Genomic DNA, 25,681 nt, shown 5'->3' with positions numbered 1-25,681 from the left:
GCTCTTTATATGTCAATCAATCTGTGACAATGAATGCAGATATCAAACGCCGAATGGCTTACCCATGACAAGGAGACCCAGACCCACTTGAGATGCTGATCCAAATAGACACAGGATAAATCCCTTCTGCGATAGCCTAGAAGCGCTGATATGTGCGAGCAGTCACTCTGGCCAGTATTCTCAGACCTGACACCTCCGTTCTAACTGCCCACATGGGGCTGGGCTTTAAACTGGAGACCGTGCATAGGCCAAGACCAAGAGCTAGGTTTAAATTTCAAAAAAGCCAAAGCCGCCCTCTGTTGACCCAACCGGCATCGCTCGCTGACCATCTGGCTGATTTCACCTTTCCTTGACTTGAGTTAAATACAACTGCATAAGAAGGCTAGGTACTAGAACTGCAAGAAAAGCTGGACACGGTGGCCCAAAGCATTGCGGCTAATAACTCTATCGTTCCTCCCACTTTCAGTTGAAGTGGTCGTTTCGCCTTGTCACTGGCTTAGGACCCCTGTAATTCCCCACAAAGCTCTAAATGCAATACTAATAAAAAAATATGGCGGGCCACTTAGTTATATAATCGCAATTGCTTCTCTTATTTAATAGCCCGAAACGCACCACTGATCTTATCTGCCTAAACTACAGGTTCGCCTTGGTAGAATGAGAGGAAACCAGCTCGTTCTTAACTTCAAACGCAGCCCTGGTTCCCTCCTCAATGGCACCGTCGATAAACCCACGCCAGCCCAATGCCCAATCTGCATTGGCAAACAGAACGTTGCCGGCTCTCCTCCTCAATGCGTCCTGGTATCGGAAAGCGAAATCAGGACGATACATGCACCAACCGCCTTTGGCCAATTCGTCACGGCTCCAATCGTGCCAGAGCTAATCCCACCTGTTAGTCCATATTTTGTGCAGTGACGGGTGAAAAACAGAAAGTTCCTCGTGAGAGTGCTAGAGGTTTACTCACCACTTTTTCAACTGGCATATCGGGGTAGGCCTCGCGTGCCTCATCATAGAATGACTTAGCATCTTCTTCTGTGCTCAACGAAGCATCGTTTCTCCCAAATGCAATCATGTGACGGCTGCCGTTACTTTTGGTGCGACCGTCACCCAGTGTGGCCACCATTCTGGCCTTTGGATAGCGCAAGACAGACAAGGGACGAGTCTCTGAGGCCCCAATCTTGAAGTGAATCTTGGCTCCGTTGTGAACCTGGCCAATGCGTGCTGCTTCATCTCGACTCGCGCTCAGGGGAGGGTTAAACTTGACTTCTCGAAGAACGTTGAGGGGGACTGTCGATATGAGGAGGCGACCGCGGAATTGGCGTCCATCCCTCAATGTCACCGTCACGGAACCGGTCTTGTCGGATACTGACTCGACGCGTGTCTTGAAGATATAAGAGAGTCTCTGCGACTGGACAGCCTCCTTAAAGAACTGCAGGGCGAAATGCGTCTGGCCCTCTTTGATCTTGTACACTTCCGTGAACTCGTACAGACCAGAGGTTGAGTAGCCGCTCAGAGCCCACCATCGGAGCACATCAAAGAAGCCTACATTGTCGAAGTCCTCATTGCCGACGATTCCCTCAATCAAACCCTTGAGAATGCAGATCTGGGTTTTGGTGAGTGACCCGCGTACTTGGTTCAGTCTGTCGTTGACAGACAAAGACTCATAAACTCTTGCGTCAGGGTTGCGCAGGGAATCATGGGGGAATGGGATTGCCGTTTTGCCTTCTTCACCATCAACATTGCAGTAAATTTTGAAAGCATGATCGGCCAGCTTGTCCTTTTCTTTTTCAGTTAAAGCTCTTAGATACCGGTCGTGGTGTACTTACAAATGTCTCCAGTGATAGCTGTTGCTTCTCGCCATCGTCATCCACCAAGACGGAGCGTGGCTGGCTAGGCACATCACCGGTGACAACAAAGTCCCGGTGAAGGTTGTAGCGAGCCATTTCACGGTAGACGTGAGGCTGCTCCCAGTGAATCCAGGTTCCTCCCATCTCGTAGAGATGACCATCGACATTTGATGTCCATGTCCTGCCTCCAATACGATCACGTCCCTCGAGTAGTAGAACATGATGGCCTATTCTCGGAGATTAGTATGGGCTTAATAAGGGATGCACTCTGTGATAGAGCTTGCCTGATAAAGTGAGGTCGCGGGTAGCTGTTAAACCAGCGAATCCAGCACCAATAATGATGGTGTCGAACGTCTTGGATGTCACCTGAGCCGAGTTGCTCGCTGGTGTGATAACTCCGTTGCATGGCAAGCCATTGGAGATACCACCACCAAGCTTATACTCGTGGCCCTCGGTAGTCTTCTTCTGGGACATTGTGATATGCTTTGGTGCACAGCTCTTTGTGTGCTTAAGATGGTTCGGATAAGTGATGGATGGAGTAAGTGGTAGAAGAATGAGGTCAGAGAGAGGTGTGCTAATGGTCGTAGGTAATTCTAAGTGATCGGGACCGATCTTTATCAATCCGTAGGGCGAAGGGCCAAATATTATAAGGTCGACGACAATGGCGGTGCAAGGGTGTCACCTGATTGGGAGGTTGAATTCACGACGACGAGCGACTGGGTTGCGAGCGTTCAACCTGATTTGGGAAATGAGAGACAGGATCACTGGCCCCGTCACGCAGCATCGTTAAACCACATAATCACGGGAGTCGCATGATGTCCCAGCCGGGGATTGCCTCCTGTTCCCCAGGATGCGGGGAAACAAACGCTCAAAGGGTCAGGCAAGTCATGAATGCATCTAGACTCCCGCTTCCCACTGCTGGTCTCATTTGAGTCGCCCGTTTAGGATAAGCGCAATAGGGATTGCAATTCTCGAATCTCACCGACCTGCCTGAGTGGAGAGAATATGCTTGTATCTTACTGGTTCATGGTCTCATTTTAGCTGTCTTCTCGGGATACATGTTAAGCACGGTCTCCTCCATATTAAGCTCCCAGCCACTGCTGGTCTCATTCGAGTCGCCCGTTCGGGACAAGCGCGACATGGCTGGTCTCTGCCTCGACTAGGTGAAGGTTGCCCTTCGTTTCTCCATCTCAGTGAACTCCGAGATAGTGGGTCGGAAGTTTTCCTCGCCTGACTAGATCAATCGTTGGGTCCAGGCCAGCCTTAAAGACTCTTTGGGTCGAGCTGGCTTTATGAGAACTTGTCGGTCTTTCATGATAATAAGATTGAATATCAGCCAGCCATTCATTACGGCTTCTCAAAGTTGCATGACTAGAGACTCCTTCGAATCATCATATACTTTCTCTTCTCATCCTATCGTTGCTCCCTCACAGCTTACTCCAAAATCACTTTATCAGTAAGGCAGTACAATGTCTGGTGCTTTGGAAGGTATCTATGAGCCCGGCGTCGTCGATCCGGGCTATCCCTCAACTAAGGGAACTATCCCTTTCTGGCATTCTCAACCACATCCTCGCGCCAACCATCAATCAGAATGGCCCAAGGGTGTTATCGACGTTGTTGTTATTGGTGCCGGCCTTACTGGGATGAGCCTTGTACGAAACCTGCTCAAGAAGAAGCCAGGAATTCGCATCGTCCTGGTTGATGCTCGATCACTCTGTTCCGGCGCTACGGGTCGTAACGGTGGTCACTGCAAAACCATGACATTTGCTATGTGGGAGGAGCGAAAGCACACATTTGGCATTGAAGAAGCAGTGCGTATTTCGGCCTTTGAGCATGCACATCTAGAAGCTATGGCCGCTGCAATCCGGGAGGATGACATTGATTGCGATCTAGTCCTCACCCAGGGCATCGAGGCCTATTACGACCAGAAGGACTTTGATAAAGCCATTGCCGGCCTCGAAGACATGCGTGCCCACGCACCTCACCTGGCAGAGAAGCACCAACTCCATAAAGATCACTCATACCTACGAGACGTTCTCAAATTGTCATCCCGTGCTGTAGGCGCCATCTCGATTCCAGCAGCCTCTATGTGGCCTTATAAATGGGTCACAGGCGTCCTTGGTCCTTTGATTGACCAGGGCAAGATCAATGTCCAGACACACACGCCCGTCACAAGTATCGTTGACCTTAAGGAGGACGGATATGCGACTGTCAAGACCAATCGGGGCGAAATTCGCGCCAAGAATATCGTCCACGCCACAAACGCCTGGCTTGGCCGCCTGCTACCAGAGCTTCGACCATTTATCTCTCCCGTCAGGGGCAATGTCGTGGCATACTCTCCAACAGCAGATGGAAAGTCGCCGTTGGGTCTCGGAAGCGACTATTCGCTCTGGCTGCGATACGGTGTCAAGGATTACGACTACCTTATCCAGCGCAAGGATGGTCGTGCCATTGTCGGACGGGCCAACACTGGCCGCAAGGCGGTGGGCGATGATAGTAAGACGGATCTGAGCCCAATGGCACATCTACGAGGTTTTGCTCATGAAGCGCTCGCCAGTCCTGACCGAGACGCTGCCACCAAAATTTCTCACGGGTGGGCTGGCATCTTGGCTTTCTCTCAAGACGCGGTTCCTTTTGCTGGTCGTTTGCCTTTCCCTGGACGCACGCATCAATGGGTCTGTGGAGGATATCATGCCACGGGTATGATCAAGGCATTCCTTACTTCCCGGATGGTCGCTGGCCTGATCCTCGGAGAGAAGCCAGACGATGACTTTCCCAGGTCTATCTTTACTACCGATGACCGAATTCGACAGTTAAGGATTTCTTTGGAGAGGGGAGTGCCAGTAGAGATCAAGGCACGGCTCTAGATTGGCAACTGAAGCTTAGTAATATTTATTTCTCAGTGACTCAAATGTCAAAGTGCGGCTTGAGCGAACATCCCCAAGTTTCTCATCTTTGTACGTGTGCTTGACAATGTATTCTTTATTATAGTTGAAGCCCGGCCCTTGAGGGATAACTGGGCCAGAAGACCGAATATAAGCCTCGACCTTGTCGGTTACCCGAGAGTGTGGCGAGGGGCCATGTGCGACACCCTATGACAAGCCAAGCCGACCTCGAACTTCACAGTATCCACGGAACTTGGCAGCGGCTGCTCCAGCCACTCTTCCAGGCATTGACAACCCCCAAAGACGATGAATGGGGAGTTACAACCCAGTTCCATTGACAGCTTCCTGAAACTGAGTGCAACAGGCTGTTTCGCCAAAGCACTGCCATCCACAGTTTTTGCAGTGAATGAAATTTTCTTGACACACGCGTCTATACTTATTAGCGTACCAATGATACGGTACTGGCCATGGCACAACGTTTGATGACGCGTTGGAGGGATTTCCGCCCTTCGGTACAGTTCTGTAACAGTCTTTTCCGGCCCGCACGCTATCAAACCCTTGACTCAACGAGTGTGGCAAAGCTGGCCGAAAAGCCATCCGGCCCGTTAGCTGGACGTGCCCGGTTCTAGTACTACTATCTCCTTGAGTGCGTTAAGGCTTCGTGAGGTTACTTGACCCACATGACCTTAGTCATGACGTAGGTACGAGAGGGGTACCACATAGTGCTCCATTAATTATTTCCACCTAAAACACCATATAAATCTTTTTGAAGATACTCATGAGCTCTCAATCAATCCCTAGTCAGGCACTGAGTGCCTCTGATCCAAGTATTATAATTACAGAAGAGAATAGCCGCCGCGAGCAGCCAGCCGATTTCACCTGCCGACCTATCTTCAACCCGGTCCCTAGCTGCGGCACCAATTTCCTCCCGGTGATGGTGCCCGATCGCGACCTCGAGGTCAAAGAGCTGCCCCAGCAGCCTCTTGACCTCTTCCATCACTTTGTGCCTTATTTCCTAGTTGCAAAATGGGTTAAATATACGAATGAATGGGTTGATCATTTGCTTCGCAGTCGCAGCTGGAAGCCACGGGCTCGAATTCGCAGTTGGAAGCCAACCACCGTGCCAGAGGTATATCTATGGCTTGCGCTTCTAATTCATATAGGAATTCATAAGGAAATCACAATCCGAGACCATTGGAAGACTTCCCGGCTAGGGCACCAAGGTTCCGACCATTCAATCCTCAAAGTCATGACTTTTGACCGCTTTCAACTGATTCATCGGCACCTTCGGCTCTTCAACCCCTTCAGCCTCGCCAAAGAGGCTGCTAAAGCTGGCCTTACGAAGGTCTTTGCCGCCGTTGACGAGTGGTCTCGGCACCTACAATACGCGTCAACTGAATTCCTTAAGCCGGGCACGAATATCGCTGTGGACGAGTGTATGATCCGCTATACAGGAAGGTCATACCAGACAACACGAGTCCCAAATAAGCCTATCCCCGTGGGCTTCAAGATCTGGGCCACGGCGCAAAAAGGCCTCTTCTTGCGGTGGCTTTGGCACGAGCCGAAGAAGAGATACGGTCCAGTTAGCCTCGTAACGCGGCTTCGATCTCAGAGAAGAAGGCGACTTTACACACACCTCAACCCGACACAGAGCGTGGTTATTGCCCTTATTAATAAGCTGCCAAAAGCCATATATCACGTCTTCATTGATAACCTCTTCTCGTCCGCTAACCTCTTTAGAAGCCTCCGTCAATATGGCCACGGGGCCACAGGCACGGCCCGCCGCAACTGTGGTATCTACGCCCCCTTCGCGAAGCTCAAAGACGATGATTCTGCCGGCCGGAGGCTCCTTCAGTTCAATGAGGTCAGAATGGCTCCAACAGTTGATAATAAGGTAGCAAGCTAAGTCAAATTTACCTATAAAACCCCTACTAATTTGACTTACTCTTCCCTAGGTCAACCAAATCGCGTGGAAGGATAACGCCCTCGTGCTCTTCTTATCTACTGTATTCAAAGGCGACGAGCTTATCATACGGAAGAGGAAGAGGCCAAATACAGATCAAGCCCGCGCACGGCCAATACAGCGTTTTTTTTGGTGACGAAGCCGTTAAGACCTTTGCGATCCCTTCTATCGCCGCTACGTACAACGATGAGATGAACCATGTGGACCGTGGCGACCAACTAAGGGCATCACGGGGCTATAGTCACTCAATTCGTCGTGGCCCTTGGCAGGCTATAGCTTGGACCTTCCTTCTTGACACAGCCCTCATCAATAGCTATCTTCTTCAGCTTCATGGGCAGCCAAAGTGGAAGAAAATACGGTCTCAGAGTGACTGGCGAGGCCGCCTTATAGATGACCTTATTGCGGCTTATTGGACTGGTCATTCCAGGCAGCGATTTCGAGCTGGCGACGAAAATACGCCTATGGAGCTGCATGAACGCGTCAAAAGAGGGAAAAACAGCCCTTGCCTTGCTTGTCAAGGACTCCGCTGCGGTCAAATTAGGTCACGTAGCAAGAGGAAGCCATTGGCCGGCGTCAACGGCAATACGAAAAGGAAGGGGCTGAAGAGGTCATCTTATGGCTGCAAGCAATGTGATGTTGCGATTTGTAACTCACAAGATTGTTGGGACTTCTATCACCATAGAAAATAGGTGGGGATTAAAGTACCTCTAATTTTCGCTATTTTAATTGGACCGGACCCCCTGTCGTGACCCTCACGAAGCCTTAACGCACTCAAGGAGATAAAGTACTGTACAGGGGTGTCTCATTCCACATTCCCCTTTTGAACAGTTTGCCTCCACCCGCATTCCAATCGCAACCACGCATGCTATCATCGCGTCACATCATCTCTCAAGTCTCGGATCGGCAGTGGATATAGATATCCAAAAAAGTGCACTGCAGTGAGACCATCTTACAATACACAGGCAAAGCCAGTGTACCCCCAAGTCTCTGAGGGCATGACGCGACCTTATCGTGCAAAGGTCAAAGGTGAGCCAAGCAGAAACAACACCTAGATCGAGGCTTAACGTCCATCATCAAGGGTGCTATGAGTGCTCTCAGCGTCGGATCAACTGCGATAGAGGTAGTCCCGAGTGTCGTAAATGCATCGCAAAGGGCTTGAAATGCAGCGGCCTCGGTGTTCGACACCGCTTCAGCAATGGCGTCGCTACTAGAGGTCATTGCATCGGCAAGACTATGGATACTGCTTATCCTTAGTAAGCTCTCTCCGTGACTCTTTGGCGTCGAGGGCAGGGCATGATTGTGCTGACATGGAACCCAAGCATGAGACGAAAGGCGAAACCCAACGTTACCAAAACTACCGTACTACCTGAGCCATCACACAGCCCTACCCCTGAGCAGGATGTGACCGCTACCACACAAGAATCCCCTTCACTACGCTTCACCCAGGAGGGTATCGAGACCGGCATAATACCAAGCGACGCGTTAGACGTTCCGCAGATTTCTGACAAAGCACTCGAGCTCTATTATGAGCTGCCAATCTCTTGGGAGCTCTTGCTAGGAGGAAATGACGTTCTTCCTCTGATCAACATCGAGAATCAAGACGACAACGAAGACGACAACGCCAACTGGCCAAAAGCTGCCGAGAGTGGTCCTCTCTGCGAGGCAGAACTATTCACGTCCAACGATGCATTGATCATCCCTCCATCTAACCCCGATCATGTTCCAGCATAGAAGAGGCGCTTGTTGCTCAACTGTGGGACACGCCTTTGTATTTATACAAGTGTTCATAACTAACTGGTGACAGACTCGGATAACATCGCTAGTGAAATGATCGCCGTGGATGGCCCTCACAACGGATGGCGCCACCTCATGCTACCAATAGCAGAGACCGATGAACTTGTCATGGACGCAGTCCTTGCAGTCTCACTCTTCCATAGCTCCCGGGTCCTACAAAACGACCTTGCCATCGACCAAATGAAGCAGGACCACTATGGCCGAGCCATTCAAGGGCTGCAAAAGCGCAGTCAGCCGAGAGACTGCGATCGATCAAATCAGCAATCTATTCTTATCACGATATTGCTGCTTCTGACTGCTGTTATGGTTAATGGATCATCCGACTTTCCAATCCTCTTTGGCATGCTGCAGTCTGCAATCGATGTCCTCGGTGGAGAGGCGGAACTTGGGTCGGGGGACATTGCCGAGTTCGTAGTCCGCCAAGTTCGCAAGTAAGACTACCCTGATGAATGTTATGATCACACCGCGAATTTCAAGGCTAACAAACGGCTTAATCAAGGTTTAAAGTGTATGCGGCGCCGCTGCTTAGTGAAGACGCTGGTATCAACATCATTTCCTCCGAAACCGAGATTGCCCCGATGTTCGACTGCCTATATCATTGTCTACAAAACAACCCACAACATGCCGGCTCTCTCGCCCTCGTACCCAACCTGGTACATCAAGCATGCGAGATATACATGAATCAAGCTGTGCTCGACACTCAAACTCGAGCGACACCACAGATAAGGGCGAGGCATGTGATAGAGTCTATTGGCCGCGTGCAGCGCTTTATTGATACGTTGGAGGAATTCCCTGATGACACTCCGGGCAAGCAAGTCCTTACGTGGGCTTGCTTTGTCGCAGCTTCTGATTGTCGGCTCGCAGAGCACAAGGAGTTCTTTTCCAACTTCTTCTTGAACAGATATGCGAGAAGTGGATTTATGAATTTGACCATGGGGCTGGATGCTTTGAGGAAGATATGGACGCGAAAGCCTGGTGAGCGATGGACTGTGCTACTGCCTCATTCAAAGCTCTTTATGATGTGATAGAATACCTATTTTTTACGCCGCATGTATATGTGTGATTTGATACCAATTGCTGTATAAATACGCTCAGAAACATTGTGGGCTTGGTGACGCTTCCCACAGAAGCCATCGGCCACAACAAAAAAGAACACAGTTATTAACACATGCCGATCTAAAACTTGACGCCCAAAAACATCAAAACAGCTAAAATCATGCCATTTGTCACATGGAAAAGTCGGCATGAGTAAAACGGCATTGAGCGTGAACTTACTGAAGGTAATTAGTACTTTAAGTCGTATCCACTTAGAGGCGAATCTCACTTAAAATAATTGCTTGACGAGAATCTTGATTGGATAAAACTTTGAAACTCATTAACGTACTTGATAAGCAAGCGCCGCAGTCAAGCAAGCGCCGCACTTTTTTTTAACCCCCTCTAGAGTTATCGCGATAAAAATACTATAAACTATTTAATTAATTAAAACTACTCACTATACTCTTCCCTAGACGTCTTAATCACTACCTGACACGTCCTTGCATTATGGCCGGGCTTGCCGCAGATACTATAACGCCGAATACCCGGTCGCGCCGACCTTTATTGATTACTACTCCTCGATAATTTACCCACTACCTGCGCATCTATATCTATTTGATTAATTGCTTACCTTCCTTCCTCTACTATTATTTTGTTGGAGAAACAGAACACACCAACCACAGCGAGGTTGAACGCTTCGTGACCTTCTTCGGGGGATTTTTAAAATAGAGATCTCACACGCTTCTTAGTGAGGTAAACATAATATAAAATAGTAAGGGCAATTAATTAATTAATAATAATAAAAATTTAGTCAGAGAAAGAGCCTAAAAGCTGCTCCTTTCTCGTTGACCATGACGATAGTGATGATGATGCTGATGGCCGAAGGCAACTAGTCTCTGACCTTTTTCTACGTATAGGAAATTACCCAATGGCCTAAAATAGCTTAGCACTTTTTTCCCCCAACTCATTATTACCCCTCTTTTCTATAATTTAGTCCTTTTTGCTCTAGTATTAAAGACTTTTATAAGAAAGGTCTTATATAAATAATTCTAGGGAATTTAGCTTATAAAATATAAGTCTAATAACTTAATACCTTATAGTATATTATTAGCGCTATTTAATAATATGCTTACCTAAGCTATAACTGCTTAGATTAGCAAGATATTGTGGAGTTATATAAACTTCCCTCTAGGGTAATTCCAGACATATAGGGTCAGTCACGTGACCCGGACTTAGGGCTTTATTTAAAGCCCGATAACTCTATTAAAGCCGGTCTTCTTGTATGGGTATTTTCTATCCGGTTTCTAATACCTCGAATATAAAACCCTATAGGTTTTATCTTCCTTATATAATAGCCCGGCTATTAACTATCCGATTAATATATACTATATATGGTTAGAAGGCTTTGAAAAAGAACTATCCGATGGTATAACCTTTATCCAAATCGGGCTAATAGATTCCAAGCTATTAGTTATAAAAGAATAGTATAACGGGCTGAGCCCGTGGGGGTCTCGGCTTGCACTCTCGACCAAGACCCACATAAGCACCAAGGCCCACATAAGCTCAGCAGCTAAAGGGGGTTCTTTTCGCTTCTTCTCCTTTACTTTCTTTTCCTTTCTCCCTTAGCTTTAGGATACTCGTTAGAGTCGTTCAGCTAGTTGTCAATATACTCAGCTGGACCGTTATAAATAGCTTTCCCTTAGAATAGTTTTCCTTCCTTAGATCTTTACACACTGAAGCAATATAAGCATAAAGACCACCAATCAGGAGCTGGCCTTCTACCCTATACTCTTATTTATCTTGTGACCCACTTTTATTAGCCTATGATCTCTTATCTAGCCAATTAGCTTTTTATAAGGACTGAATCCTCTGCCTATTCTCCTCCTATTTTAGTTACCTACCCTACACCTTATTCAGACCTTATAGTCTATATTTTTCAGTCTTTTACATCTAGCGCCGGCTTAGTATCTCATTTGCCTCTCAAAGGTCTCTAACCTTAGCCCTTAATAATACAATCTCATGCATATTTCTCTTTACTGCCTTTGTAAGAGACTTTATAGCCTCTATAATTAACTCTGGGGAGCTACTATGATGCCTTCTGATTTATCTTTCGAGGTATTTAGACTAAGATCCGGTCTTAAGTATAGTCTTTGGGGTCCTTGTGACCCAAGGGGTAGAGGGTTTAGCCCCCTCCTCGGTAGGCGTTAGAGTCCGTAGCTACATATCAAGCTTTAAGACCATAGCTTCTAGGTTAAGAGGAATAAGCCTAGCGCCTTTAAAAGCCCCCCTGATATTTCTTTTTATCATAGTAGCCTCGTATGCGGCGTAGAAGGCCAGAAAGAGCTTAGTCTTTGAAATATAGGTTATAGAGCATCTAATTAGACGCTCTATTTCTTAACTATAAGCCTTCTTTAATATACTAAAGTACCCAACGTTAAGGGGCTAGAGTAAATAGGAGGAATAAGGTGGCATATAAAGCTAGATAATCTTCTTTTCCTTATAAAATCTCTTAAATTTAATAGAGTAGTGACTTTTATAGCTATCAAGGATTAAGAGACGATGCGACTATTTAATCACTTGGCTATACACCGGTCAAAGTGCTTTAGCCACTCTAGACCAGTTTTATTATCAGTCTAGCCATTTTGGGTCATTGCAATAGCCTAATCGCCCGGGAGGTTGCTTTCTCGGTACCAGTTAGCGAGGTGATATTAGCCCGCGCTAATAATAAACGGCTAGATCGCCTGGCCTTCTGCATTGATTGCTTAAATGACTATTGAGTTGGGGGGAAAAGGTGCTAAGCCATTTTGGGCCATTGGGCAATTTCCTGTACGTAGAAAAAGGTCAGAGGCCAGTTGCCTTCGGCTATCATTATTATCATCACTGTCGTCATAGTCAACAAGAAAGGAGCAGCTTTTAGGCTCTTTCTCTAACTAAATTTTCATTATTATTAATTAATTAATTGCCCTTATTATTTTATATTATATTTACCTCACTAAGAAGCATATAAGATCCCTATTTTAAAAATCCCCCGAAGAAGGTCACGAAGCGTTTAACCTTGTTATGGTTGGTGTGTTCTATTTCTCTAACAAACTATAATCCATTCCCGGTTTCTAGGCTATACTTGTCACGGCCATGACATGGGCCAGGCGGGGAAGCATGGCAGAAAACACTCTGACTAAGCAGGACCGAGGAAACCGAACGTCGCTCCCATGGGTCCCAGGACCGAACGTTGAAAACGTCGGCCCTACCAATGGACCGAACCCAGAGAACGTCGGTCCAAGGATTGATCCCAAGTATATAGAACACGCTCATTGTACTTTCTTATGTACTAGCTACCTCAGCTATCAATACAACTTGGTTACACTCAATACCATTGAGCATATTACCAGACGTGACTTACAACCTATTGCTCAGACTACGCCCAGCACTCTCTGCCAACATAAACCCTGCACGACCGGTTTATCCCTTGGGAAACACACGATCGTCACACGTTGATAGCTCTTGTTCAGTAGTGTACTGCATACTCTGAGCAATACTGTTACCATGGCACCCAACACTGGATCTCCTTCTACCCCTCGCAGCAAGCTGCCTGTCACCCCCCAACAGGGACAGCCCGCGACCAAACCAGAGGAACCTAACATCCCGATGGACACTGATGACGATGGCGAAGAACACATCGTCCCGGCCTCACACGAAGATGAAGTCCGCAAACTCAGAAATAAGTACAACCACCTGAGCATCCAGCATAACAACCTCCTGGACGGCGCACGCAACAACGCCAGGATCACTCAGGAACGATTGGCCAGCATGGAGGCATCCATGAACGACATGCAGGAACGCTTCCGCCAAGCCATGGAACAGCAACAGCAGCAATACCAGCAAACAATCAACGAACAACAGAACCGGATCGACCGACTCACCACGCTCCAAGCCCAGCAAAATGACCTGGCACAACAGCAGGTTCACGATCTCGGCAACCTGACGTTCGAGCACACCGCCGCTGGTACTACCCACAAAGACATCGGCGAGATCATCAAACCCAAGGACCCAGAACCATTCAACGGACAGGCCACCCACGTCAGGACGTTTCTTACGTCCCTCAGAGCATACCAACGGTACTTTCCCACCAGGATGGCCAGTGCCGAAAGCAAGGTCCTACACGCCAGCAGATGCCTCACGGGTAACGCACTCACTTGGTTTGAACCCAAGCTGCGCGACTTTCTCGGGAATGAACCCACCGAGGAAACACAACTCCTTTTCGCCGAATACGAAAACTTTGAAGAAGCGATCAGACGCAACTTCGGAACCATCGATGAAGAACAACAGGCCACGCAGAAACTCAAGAACCTGCGACAGACAAAGGCCGCCTCGACCTACGCAGCCGAGTTCACACAAATCACCTCATTTCTCAATTGGGGAACAAGTGCCCTTCAGATTGCTTTCTACGAAGGACTCAAGGATGAGGTGAAGGACGAACTCTGCAAAACGGAAAAACCCGACAATCTCCAGGACTACATCGACATGACTATCAAGATCGACAACCGACAGTTTGAACGACGCATGGAAAAAATCCAACAAAGGACGAATTTGGGGCAATAAGAACAACGCCAACCAATCTCGAAGGCGAGAACAGACCAGGGGCAACACCTCCTACGGGACCCACGCAGGACCTATGGAACTTGGAGCAGCCCAGAAGGACAGCAAGGACATTGAATGTTACTACTGCCACAAGAAGGGACACAAGGCAAATGAATGCCGAAAGAAGCAGCGGGATACGGAGGAGGGACGCTATCAACCAAGGCCACGACAACCCCTCCCAGAAGGTAAGAAACAGGTAAGATCCACCTGGGCAGATACCGAACCCCAGACGGCCATCCGCACCGTTAGAACACTCGGAATGGCTCGACAAGGATACGACAAAACCGGCATCCAACCAGATGAGCTGGACATGCCACACAGCCAAGTATACCTCTCAGAAAAACAGGCGGAAGGCAACTATATGATCAACAACATTACGAAGGAACGACTCCACGAACCAGTCAAACCTCAAAAGAACAACCGCTCGCACATTACAGAACACGTGGGATGGAAACCACTCCCAGAGCCCAACAAGGGAAGACAGCAACCAGGCAACTTGATGTCACAACGTACCATCGCCGTGACCAGACGCGCCGAACCCAAAATCGAAGAACCCACGACACCCCCTTCAGCACAACAACCATCGAACGAACAAGCCGACTTCCAAGAAGCCGCCGCAGAAGGATTTGACCACAAGAAATGGATTGTGGGATACGAAGAGAAGGAACAACTTTTGGTGCCCGCCACAGTCCACCGAAGGGACTGCCGACAAGATGACCCCACACGGTGCAACCATACCCTATGCCCTCGACACCAGATTGAGGCATCACGGGAATACGATGAAATCTGCGAACGACAAAAACAGACCAACACAGCAGACTGCCACGCAATGATTGGATTGCCAAGACAAGCAGTAGCAACATCAATCGAACCAAGTTCGAGCACAAGGCTCGACAACTACAGAGAGAACTACGCCAGGAGCGCTCTAGGAAGCCCCGGAAAAGCGACAAAGAACTATGGGAGGAGGAAGACTACCCCCAACTGTACGACGAAAACAATAACAGGTACTGGAACAGCCTAAGGGAAAGGTACATCCAGACCGCACGAGAACATGTGGAAACGTCAGATGAGCAAGAAATTTGCATTCGAGCCTACCATCGGGAATTGGCCGAAAACCCTCGACATCCGGAAGCACCTTTCAATCCACGAGACGACGTAAGGACATACCCGACACACCAGGAGCATGCTAGCATCTCTTGGATGTCGTGCCAACACCATTGGTGCGAAACCCACCGAGAGGAGAAGCAAGAGCAAGATTGCTTCCCCGTCCCACTACCACATCAACCAAACCATAAACCCTACCTATGGTACGAAACGGAAGGGTACAAAGTGGTACACTGGTATGAATCCATCGGCGTCGCGAACGCGCGATATTCTTCAAAACTCTACCACGCCACTCAGGAGAAGAAACGGATCACTCACAAGATCGAGGACTGGCAAAAGACGATCAGCCAGGAAAACGAAGAAGACCCCGGAGCCGAACAAGAACGGCAGTACCAGGACTGGCTGCACAAAAAGGACGACACGCACGACTACGACGCCTGCGCAAACAGCGAGTGTGAATTTGATCACACAAACTACGCTCTGGCAATGTCAAAAACTAGACACCCCATCCGACACAGGGCGACGGGTGGATGAACAAGGGAATACATTACCCCAGAAGGCCCTCTACTCCACCACCGGAGTACACAGGCGACGATGCCTAGAACTGAAAGTACGAGTCAGAGGAGAATGGTTGAACGCTTTAGTGGACAGCGGAGCTGAGCAGAACTACTTCGACCCGACAACGGCGAATAGGCTCAGGCTACCATGGAGGTACAAACAGACGCCTTACTCGGTTGTCAACCCAGAAGGAACCCCTTTCGACTACAACAACGGTATCATCGACAGCGAGATTGATCACCTCAAAGTTTTCGTTGAAGGAAAGAACCAGGGCATTTCATTCGACGTTGTACCGAACAAGCAACATGATCTTGTACTCGGGTACCCATGGTTACAACGATTCAACCCACATTTCGACTGGAAGACTGGCCAAGTGCTCTCTTTCAACGATGAGACACCTTCCACAGCAAATGACGACTCAGAATACGACACGAGATCTCAAACTTCTACCGAAGGAACCGGAGAAGCCAGGCAGAGGCCAACACGAGACACCTCTCCACCCACAGGGACAAGACACAAACATCAAAAAGGACGAAAACGACAGCGACAAAGGATGATCGCACGAGTCATGCAACAGTTTCATGAACTCGAAAAGGACCTAGCTCCACAAAAGAAACCACAGGATAACCCGGAAGAAGAAGAGCGACTCAAGAACATTCCATGGCAGTATCGCATCTACAAGAAACTCTTCGCGGAAGAACTCGAAACAGGCCTACCCGAGCATACACACTACGACCTAGAAATTGAGTTCATCGATGGGAAGCAACCCGGCTTCAGCAAACTCTACCCACTCAACGAAGCACAACTACCAGTGTTGAAGGAATACATCGAAGACATGATACGGAAAGGATATATCAGGGAAAGCAAGTCATCTGTCGGATACCCCGTCATGTTCGTTCCGAAGAAAACGGAAAGCTCCGGCTTTGTGTCGACTTCAGGATGCTCAACGCCATTACGGTCAAGGATCGCACACCGCTACCTCTCATCAGCGAATTGAAGGATCGGCTTTTTGGCATGAAGTATTTCACAGCACTCGACCTCAAAGGAGCCTACAACCTTATTCGGATCAAAGAAGGACACGAATGGAAAACCGCTTTTCGTACTAAGTACGGACTATTCGAGTACCTCGTTATGCCCTTTGACTCACCAATGCACCTGCTGCATTCCAACGAATGATCAACAACGTGCTACGAGAACATCTGGACATATTCGTTGTATGTTACCTGGATGACATCCTCATCTTCTCCAAAACGGAGGAAGAACACACGGAACACGTCCACAAGGTACTGCAAACACTACAAGACGCCAAGTTGTTAGTGGAACCCGAGAAAAGCAAATTCCACGCCCCGGAAGTGGAATTCCTCGGACACATCATCTCTCACAACGAGATACGAATGGACCCCAAGAAGGTCTCAGCGGTCAAGGAATGGGAAGAACCAACGAACGTCAAGGAAGTACAAGCCTTCCTTGATTCGCCAATTACTACCGCAAGTTCCTCAAAGCCTTCGGACGGATAGCTGCACCATTGACGGAACTTACGAAGAAGGACAAGACCTTCGTATTTGGGAACAAAGCCAAGGACGCCTTCGACAAAATCAAGGAACTCATCCTGAGCGAACCAGTGCTCAAGATGTTCGACCCATCTCAACCAATCGAACTCGAAACCGACGCCTCGGACTTCGCCCTAGGCGCACAGATTGGACAACGAGACGACAAAGGACTCCTACACCCAATCGCATTCTACTCCCACAAGCTACATGGAGCGGAACTAAACTACCCCATCTACGACAAAGAATTCCTCGCAATCGTCAACGCCTTCAAAGAATTCAGGCACTATCTCCTAGGAAGCCAACACCAGATCAAGGTATATACGGACCACAAGAACATCACCCACTTCGCGAAAACACAAGAACTCAGCGGACGCCAACTCCGGTACGCCGAATACCTCTCAGAATTCGACTACGTCATCATCCACGTCAAAGGAACGGAGAACGGCAGAGCCGATGCCATCAGCCGACGCCCCGACCTAGACACGGGAAGAACCAAGACAAAGGAACAACTCTTGCAGTTCACGCAGGAAGGACACCTCACACAACGAATCATTGCAACAACCTACACAGTGGAACAGGGCAATCCACTACTCACGAGAATCCTAGAATACAACCAACACCTCCCAGACAATGAGAAAACAGACAAACAACAAGTACCACAGGAACTACAACACGACCTCGTACGCGAAATACACAAACACCTGCTACACGGACACCAAGGAATCAATAAAACCCTAGAACGAGTCAAAACGACGTTTACTTTTCCTAATATGAAGAAAATTGTTTCAACCATCGCCAACCAATGCGACCTCTGCGCGAAAACCAAGGCACGACGCCACAAACCATACGGAAAACTACAACCACTCCCAGTTGCACAACAACCATGGGACTCAATCACTATGGATTTCATCACCAAACTACCCCTATCAGAAGAACCAGCCACTGGAAACTTCTACGATAGCATTCTCGTCATCGTGGACAGACTCACGAAATTCTCCTATTTCATACCTTATAGAGAAGCAACAACGGCCGAAGAATTCGCCTATCTCTTCTATTTCCACATTGCCAAAACACATGGACTACCACTCGAGATCATCACAGATCGAGGACCACCATTTGCATCAAAATTCTGGCAGAGCCTCACAGGATACTTGGGAATCAATCACAAACTCTCCACTGCATACCACAAGGAGACAGACGGACAAACGGAACGCATGAATCAAACACTGGAACAATACCTCCGATGCTATATCAACTACGAGCAAAACAACTGGGTTGAAAAGCTACCAGCTGCCCAGCTAGCCTACAACACAGCAACCAACGAAAGCACCAAGGTCACACCAGCATACGCCAATTTCGGGTTCACACCAGACATTTACCGACAATCCCGAGACGCCATCATCAACCCCAAGGCGATCCTCACCAGCGACCAATTACGAAACCTACATGAAGAAATGAAAACAGAACTCGAATTCGTCAGAAACAAAATGACGGCATACGCCAATAAGAAAAGAATCGAGGGACCGATCCTCTCGGAGGGAGACATGGTCTACCTCGCAACAAAAAACATCGAAACAAAACGACAAAACAAAAAACTCGACTACAAATACATCGGACCATACAAGATTAAGCAGAAAATTTCGAAACATAACTACGAACTGGACTTACCACCCAAGGTCAAGCTCCATCCAATCTTTCACATTTCATTACTCGAGCCAGCACAAGACACCATCCAGGTGAAAACAAATAAAGAACCAGACACAGAAATCGACGGACCAGAAGAATACATCGTAGAAGCCATCCTCGACATGAACAAAATCAATGGCAAAACAATGTATTTCATCAAATGGAAGGACTACCCCGACTCAGAAAACACATGGGAACCCCCAGAACACCTCACTGGTGCACAACGCCTTCTGAAGGACTTCCACCAACAACGCCAAGCACAGGCTCGTCAAGACCAACAGCGTTCCAATCAATCAAGTCAATGGCCCCAAAAGAATGCGCCTCCACAACAGCGGACGACTCCTCACGGAGCTCGCCCGATTCCTCCAAGGCACGTAAGCCGCGCTCAAAAGCCTCGTCACCACGCGCTTTGAGCAACCTCTTCTGCTTCCGAATGCGGGCAAGCTTAGCCATCGCCTCCTCCAAAGCAGCCTCTGCTTCAGCCTCCTCACCTTCCAGGCGTTTGCGCTCCCGGATATTTTTCGCAACTACAAGAAATCAGCCAAACCGCCGTGAAAAAGCACTGACACCCACTCACGGAAGGAAGCCACGCCGGCCCCATCGCACACAACCTTCGCATCAACACAATTGGAGCAACGGTTGGAACGATCGGAAACCACCTTACAGGACAGACCCTGGCGGAAACAACGAGTACAAGGCATGATTTCGGAACCAAAAGCCTCAATATAAGCAGAAAGACCCTGCGCTTCGGAAAGCTTTCGCAAAGAAGTACGCTTGAAACCCGGCCTGACATCACGTCAGCAAAAGGAAATTTTTACAAGTCAGAGTTACCCACCGACAACACTTGGCCGCTGAAACTGGTCTTGAGGACAAGACCAACGGGGAGGGAACCTCGTGTCACGGCCATGACATGGGCCAGGCGGGGAAGCATGGCAGAAAACACTCTGACTAAGCAGGACCGAGGAAACCGAACGTCGCTCCCATGGGTCCCAGGACCGAACGTTGAAAACGTCGGCCCTACCAATGGACCGAACCCAGAGAACGTCGGTCCAAGGATTGATCCCAAGTATATAGAACACGCTCATTGTACTTTCTTATGTACTAGCTACCTCAGCTATCAATACAACTTGGTTACACTCAATACCATTGAGCATATTACCAGACGTGACTTACAACCTATTGCTCAGACTACGCCCAGCACTCTCTGCCAACATAAACCCTGCACGACCGGTTTATCCCTTGGGAAACACACGATCGTCACATTAGGCTACTATAATAAAAAAAAATATTAAGTTAGCCTTTAGAGGGACCAGGCTTATTCCTCCTAATCTAGAAATTATAGTCTCGAAGCTTAATATATAGCTACAGACTCTAACGCCTACTAAGGAGGTAATTAGCCCCTTGACCCCTTAGGTCTCAAAGACGCTAAAGACTATGCTTAAGGCCTAATCTTAGTCTAAATATCTCAATAAATAAATTAGGCGGCATTAAAGTAGCTCCCTAGAGTTAATTCTAAGAGCTCTTAAGTCTCTTACTAAGGAAATAAAGGCAATAATACATAAGAATACCTTATTAAGGGCTAAGAACTAAGACCTTCAATAGGCAAATGAGATACTAAGCCGGCGCCAGAGGGCAAGAAGAACCCGACTGCGGAAAGGAGGGGTAATAGCAGTAGAGGAAGGAAGGCAAGCAATTAATCAGATGAATATCGATGGGCAAGTAGAGGGCGAATCGTCGAGAAGTAGTGGCCCAGGAAGGTCAGCGCAAGCAAAGGAAAGGCATTATGGAATATGCGGCAAGACCAGGCATAATATAAGAATTTATCAGATAGTTATTATAATATCTAGGGAATAATATAGCGAATAGTTTCAATTGAGTTTATTGCTTATTATGCTTTTATCGTGGCTTCTTTTTTAAAGGTGAAGATTTTTGATCCGCATGCTTGTCTGATCCGCATGCTTATTATGCACGTTATGCGTATTAAACAAGCATTTAGCTCCCCTCTAAACTCCAGTACAGTTTTCATATCGATTGCTGGTTGATCATTAGAACTAATACTTAAAGTTAAGAACAGGATTGCACTTTCCTACATGCCATCATAGTGAACGTCACGATCTGTGCATAAGAGCTGATCATCTATGTAATAGGTCATCCTTGGGTATTACCTAGAGAAAGGGCAAAGTGAGGCCTCTTAATTTCAGTCAGTGTCATGCGATGGCGTGTTCTTCAAATAAAGTAGGAGCATATGATAACACTCAGAAACCGCTAAACATCATGATAGCATCGGAACTGTGACGATCGTGTGTTTCCCAAGGGATAAACCGGTCGTGCAGGGTTTATGTTGGCAGAGAGTGCTGGGCGTAGTCTGAGCAATAGGTTGTAAGTCACGTCTGGTAATATGCTCAATGGTATTGAGTGTAACCAAGTTGTATTGATAGCTCAGGTAGCTAGTACATAAGAAAGTACAATGAGCGTGTTCTATATACTTGGGATCAATCCTTGGGACCGACGTTCTCTGGGTTCGGTCCATTGGTAGGGCCGACGTTTTCAACGTTCGGTCCTGGGACCCATGGGAGCGACGTTCGGTTTCCTCGGTCCTGCTTAGTCAGAGTGTTTTCTGCCATGCTTCCCCGCCTGGCCCATGTCATGGCCGTGACACGAGGTTCCCCTCCCCGTTGGTCTTGTCCTCAAGACCAGTTTCAGCGGCCAAGTGTTGTCGGTGGGTAACTCTGACTTGTAAAAATTTCCTTTTGCTGACGTGATGTCAGGCCGGGTTTCCAAGCGTACTTCTTTGCGAAAGCTTTCCGAAGCGCAGGGTCTTTCTGCTTATATTGAGGCTTTTGGTTCCGAAATCATGCCTTGTACTCGTTGTTTCCGCCAGGGTCTGTCCTGTAAGGTGGTTTCCGATCGTTCCAACCGTTGCTCCAATTGTGTTGATGCGAAGGTTGTGTGCGATGGGGCCGGCGTGGCTTCCTTCCGTGAGTGGGTGTCAGTGCTTTTTCACGGCGGTTTGGCTGATTTCTTGTAGTTGCGAAAAATATCCGGGAGCGCAAACGCCTGGAAGGTGAGGAGGCTGAAGCAGAGGCTGCTTTGGAGGAGGCGATGGCTAAGCTTGCCCGCATTCGGAAGCAGAAGAGGTTGCTCAAAGCGCGTGGTGACGAGGCTTTTGAGCGCGGCTTACGTGCCTTGAGGAATCGGGCGAGCTCCGTGAGGAGTCGTCCGCTGTTGTGGAGGCGCATTCTTTTTGGGGCCATTGACTTGATTGATTGGAACGCTGTTGGTCTTGACGAGCCTGTGCTTGGCGTTGTTGGTGGAAGTCCTTCAGAAGGCGTTGTGCACCAGTGAGGTGTTCTGGGGGTTCCCATGTGTTTTCTGAGTCGGGGTAGTCCTTCCATTTGATGAAATACATTGTTTTGCCATTGATTTTGTTCATGTCGAGGATGGCTTCTACGATGTATTCTTCTGGTCCGTCGATTTCTGTGTCTGGTTCTTTATTTGTTTTCACCTGGATGGTGTCTTGTGCTGGCTCGAGTAATGAAATGTGAAAGATTGGATGGAGCTTGACCTTGGGTGGTAAGTCCAGTTCGTAGTTATGTTTCGAAATTTTCTGCTTAATCTTGTATGGTCCGATGTATTTGTAGTCGAGTTTTTTGTTTTGTCGTTTTGTTTCGATGTTTTTTTGTTGCGAGGTAGACCATGTCTCCCTCCGAGAGGATCGGTCCTCGATTCTTTTCTTATTGGCGTATGCCGTCATTTTGTTTCTGACGAATTCGAGTTCTGTTTTCATTTCTTCATGTAGGTTTCGTAATTGGTCGCTGGTGAGGATCGCCTTGGGGTTGATGATGGCGTCTCGGGATTGTCGGTAAATGTCTGGTGTGAACCCGAAATTGGCGTATGCTGGTGTGACCTTGGTGCTTTCGTTGGTTGCTGTGTTGTAGGCTAGCTGGGCAGCTGGTAGCTTTTCAACCCAGTTGTTTTGCTCGTAGTTGATATAGCATCGGAGGTATTGTTCCAGTGTTTGATTCATGCGTTCCGTTTGTCCGTCTGTCTCCTTGTGGTATGCAGTGGAGAGTTTGTGATTGATTCCCAAGTATCCTGTGAGGCTCTGCCAGAATTTTGATGCAATGGTGGTCCTCGATCTGTGATGATCTCGAGTGGTAGTCCATGTGTTTTGGCAATGTGGAAATAGAAGAGATAGGCGAATTCTTCGGCCGTTGTTGCTTCTCTATAAGGTATGAAATAGGAGAATTTCGTGAGTCTGTCCACGATGACGAGAATGCTATCGTAGAAGTTTCCAGTGGCTGGTTCTTCTGATAGGGGTAGTTTGGTGATGAAATCCATAGTGATTGAGTCCCATGGTTGTTGTGCAACTGGGAGTGGTTGTAGTTTTCCGTATGGTTTGTGGCGTCGTGCCTTGGTTTTCGCGCAGAGGTCGCATTGGTTGGCGATGGTTGAAACAATTTTCTTCATATTAGGAAAAGTAAACGTCGTTTTGACTCGTTCTAGGTTTTATTGATTCCTTGGTGTCCGTGTAGCAGGTGTTTGTGTATTTCGCGTACGAGGTCGTGTTGTAGTTCCTGTGGTACTTGTTGTTTGTCTGTTTTCTCATTGTCTGGGAGGTGTTGGTTGTATTCTAGGATTCTCGTGAGTAGTGGATTGCCCTGTTCCACTGTGTAGGTTGTTGCAATGATTCGTTGTGTGAGGTGTCCTTCCTGCGTGAACTGCAAGAGTTGTTCCTTTGTCTTGGTTCTTCCCGTGTCTAGGTCGGGGCGTCGGCTGATGGCATCGGCTCTGCCGTTCTCCGTTCCTTTGACGTGGATGATGACGTAGTCGAATTCTGAGAGGTATTCGGCGTACCGGAGTTGGCGTCCGCTGAGTTCTTGTGTTTTCGCGAAGTGGGTGATGTTCTTGTGGTCCGTATATACCTTGATCTGGTGTTGGCTTCCTAGGAGATAGTGCCTGAATTCTTTGAAGGCGTTGACGATTGCGAGGAATTCTTTGTCGTAGATGGGGTAGTTTAGTTCCGCTCCATGTAGCTTGTGGGAGTAGAATGCGATTGGGTGTAGGAGTCCTTTGTCGTCTCGTTGTCCAATCTGTGCGCCTAGGGCGAAGTCCGAGGCGTCGGTTTCGAGTTCGATTGGTTGAGATGGGTCGAACATCTTGAGCACTGGTTCGCTCAGGATGAGTTCCTTGATTTTGTCGAAGGCGTCCTTGGCTTTGTTCCCAAATACGAAGGTCTTGTCCTTCTTCGTAAGTTCCGTCAATGGTGCAGCTATCCGTCCGAAGGCTTTGAGGAACTTGCGGTAGTAATTGGCGAATCCAAGGAAGGCTTGTACTTCCTTGACGTTCGTTGGTTCTTCCCATTCCTTGACCGCTGAGACCTTCTTGGGGTCCATTCGTATCTCGTTGTGAGAGATGATGTCCGAGGAATTCCACTTCCGGGGCGTGGAATTTGCTTTTCTCGGGTTCCACTAACAACTTGGCGTCTTGTAGTGTTTGCAGTACCTTGTGGACGTGTTCCGTGTGTTCTTCCTCCGTTTTGGAGAAGATGAGGATGTCATCCAGGTAACATACAACGAATATGTCCAGATGTTCTCGTAGCACGTTGTTGATCATTCGTTGGAATGCAGCAGGTGCATTGGTGAGTCCAAAGGGCATAACGAGGTACTGAATAGTCCGTACTTAGTACGAAAAGCGGTTTTCCATTCGTGTCCTTCTTTGATCCGAATAAGGTTGTAGGCTCCTTTGAGGTCGAGTGCTGTGAAATACTTCATGCCAAAAAGCCGATCCTTCAATTCGCTGATGAGAGGTAGCGGTGTGCGATCCTTGACCGTAATGGCGTTGAGCATCCTGAAGTCGACACAAAGCCGGAGCTTTCCGTTTTTCTTCGGAACGAACATGACGGGGTATCCGACAGATGACTTGCTTTCCTGATATATCCTTTCCGTATCATGTCTTCGATGTATTCCTTCAACACTGGTAGTTGTGCTTCGTTGAGTGGGTAGAGTTTGCTGAAGCCGGGTTGCTTCCCATCGATGAACTCAATTTCTAGGTCGTAGTGTGTATGCTCGGGTAGGCCTGTTTCGAGTTCTTCCGCGAAGAGTTTCTTGTAGATGCGATACTGCCATGGAATGTTCTTGAGTCGCTCTTCTTCTTCCGGGTTATCCTGTGGTTTCTTTTGTGGAGCTAGGTCCTTTTCGAGTTCATGAAACTGTTGCATGACTCGTGCGATCATCCTTTGTCGCTGTCGTTTTCGTCCTTTTTGATGTTTGTGTCTTGTCCCTGTGGGTGGAGAGGTGTCTCGTGTTGGCCTCTGCCTGGCTTCTCCGGTTCCTTCGGTAGAAGTTTGAGATCTCGTGTCGTATTCTGAGTCGTCATTTGCTGTGGAAGGTGTCTCATCGTTGAAAGAGAGCACTTGGCCAGTCTTCCAGTCAAAATGTGGGTTGAATCGTTGTAACCATGGGTACCCGAGTACAAGATCATGTTGCTTGTTCGGTACAACGTCGAATGAAATGCCCTGGTTCTTTCCTTCAACGAAAACTTTGAGGTGATCAATCTCGCTGTCGATGATACCGTTGTTGTAGTCGAAAGGGGTTCCTTCTAGGTTGACAACCGAGTAAGGCG

At 48.1% G+C, this 25,681-nt stretch overlaps 7 protein-coding genes across 7 annotated transcripts; 4 read left to right on the top strand and 3 right to left on the bottom strand.

The window, feature by feature from the left end:
- Positions 1–633: 633 nt before the first annotated feature.
- On the bottom strand, positions 634–2,318 carry LRP88_14409 (flavin monoamine oxidase family protein; the record flags this gene model as incomplete). Its single annotated transcript, XM_083250754.1, has 4 exons — positions 634–876; positions 962–1,600; positions 1,824–2,071; positions 2,177–2,318. The coding sequence occupies 4 exons, from the start codon at positions 2,316–2,318 to the stop codon at positions 634–636; spliced, it is 1,272 nt and encodes a 423-aa protein (XP_083093478.1).
- Positions 2,319–3,313: 995 nt separating this feature from the next.
- Positions 3,314–4,711, top strand: LRP88_14408 (FAD dependent oxidoreductase; the record flags this gene model as incomplete). The annotated part of the gene is made up of 1 exon (XM_083250753.1): positions 3,314–4,711. One exon carries the CDS (start codon positions 3,314–3,316, stop codon positions 4,709–4,711), a length of 1,398 nt encoding a protein of 465 aa, XP_083093477.1.
- A 3,176-nt stretch (positions 4,712–7,887) lies between these two features.
- LRP88_14407 (uncharacterized protein) lies at positions 7,888–8,921 on the top strand (the record flags this gene model as incomplete). Its single annotated transcript, XM_083250752.1, has 3 exons — positions 7,888–7,958; positions 8,012–8,340; positions 8,497–8,921. The coding sequence occupies 3 exons, from the start codon at positions 7,888–7,890 to the stop codon at positions 8,919–8,921; spliced, it is 825 nt and encodes a 274-aa protein (XP_083093476.1).
- A 4,143-nt stretch (positions 8,922–13,064) lies between these two features.
- Positions 13,065–16,997, top strand: LRP88_14406 (uncharacterized protein; the record flags this gene model as incomplete). The annotated part of the gene is made up of 5 exons (XM_083250751.1): positions 13,065–14,068; positions 14,145–15,142; positions 15,490–15,717; positions 15,908–16,712; positions 16,760–16,997. 5 exons carry the CDS (start codon positions 13,065–13,067, stop codon positions 16,995–16,997), a joined length of 3,273 nt encoding a protein of 1,090 aa, XP_083093475.1.
- Positions 16,998–17,451: 454 nt separating this feature from the next.
- On the top strand, positions 17,452–18,109 carry LRP88_14405 (Ty3/Gypsy family RNase HI domain-containing protein; the record flags this gene model as incomplete). The annotated part of the gene is made up of 2 exons (XM_083250750.1): positions 17,452–17,888; positions 18,034–18,109. The coding sequence occupies 2 exons, from the start codon at positions 17,452–17,454 to the stop codon at positions 18,107–18,109; spliced, it is 513 nt and encodes a 170-aa protein (XP_083093474.1).
- Positions 18,110–19,267: 1,158 nt separating this feature from the next.
- Positions 19,268–19,964, bottom strand: LRP88_14404 (uncharacterized protein; the record flags this gene model as incomplete). Its single annotated transcript, XM_083250749.1, has 3 exons — positions 19,268–19,584; positions 19,635–19,843; positions 19,897–19,964. The coding sequence occupies 3 exons, from the start codon at positions 19,962–19,964 to the stop codon at positions 19,268–19,270; spliced, it is 594 nt and encodes a 197-aa protein (XP_083093473.1).
- A 3,564-nt stretch (positions 19,965–23,528) lies between these two features.
- LRP88_14403 (Ty3/Gypsy family RNase HI domain-containing protein) lies at positions 23,529–24,453 on the bottom strand (the record flags this gene model as incomplete). The annotated part of the gene is made up of 2 exons (XM_083250748.1): positions 23,529–23,634; positions 23,780–24,453. 2 exons carry the CDS (start codon positions 24,451–24,453, stop codon positions 23,529–23,531), a joined length of 780 nt encoding a protein of 259 aa, XP_083093472.1.
- Between the last annotated feature and the right edge of the window lie 1,228 nt (positions 24,454–25,681).

Source organism: Fusarium phalaenopsidis (genome assembly GCF_050370095.1).
Source record: "Fusarium phalaenopsidis strain FUZ10S chromosome Unknown contig_32356, whole genome shotgun sequence".
In the NCBI taxonomy this organism is placed as follows: Eukaryota; Fungi; Ascomycota; class Sordariomycetes; order Hypocreales; family Nectriaceae; genus Fusarium; species Fusarium phalaenopsidis.
Note: the sequence above shows the minus strand (reverse complement) of the source record. Positions and strands in the feature narration are given on the sequence as shown.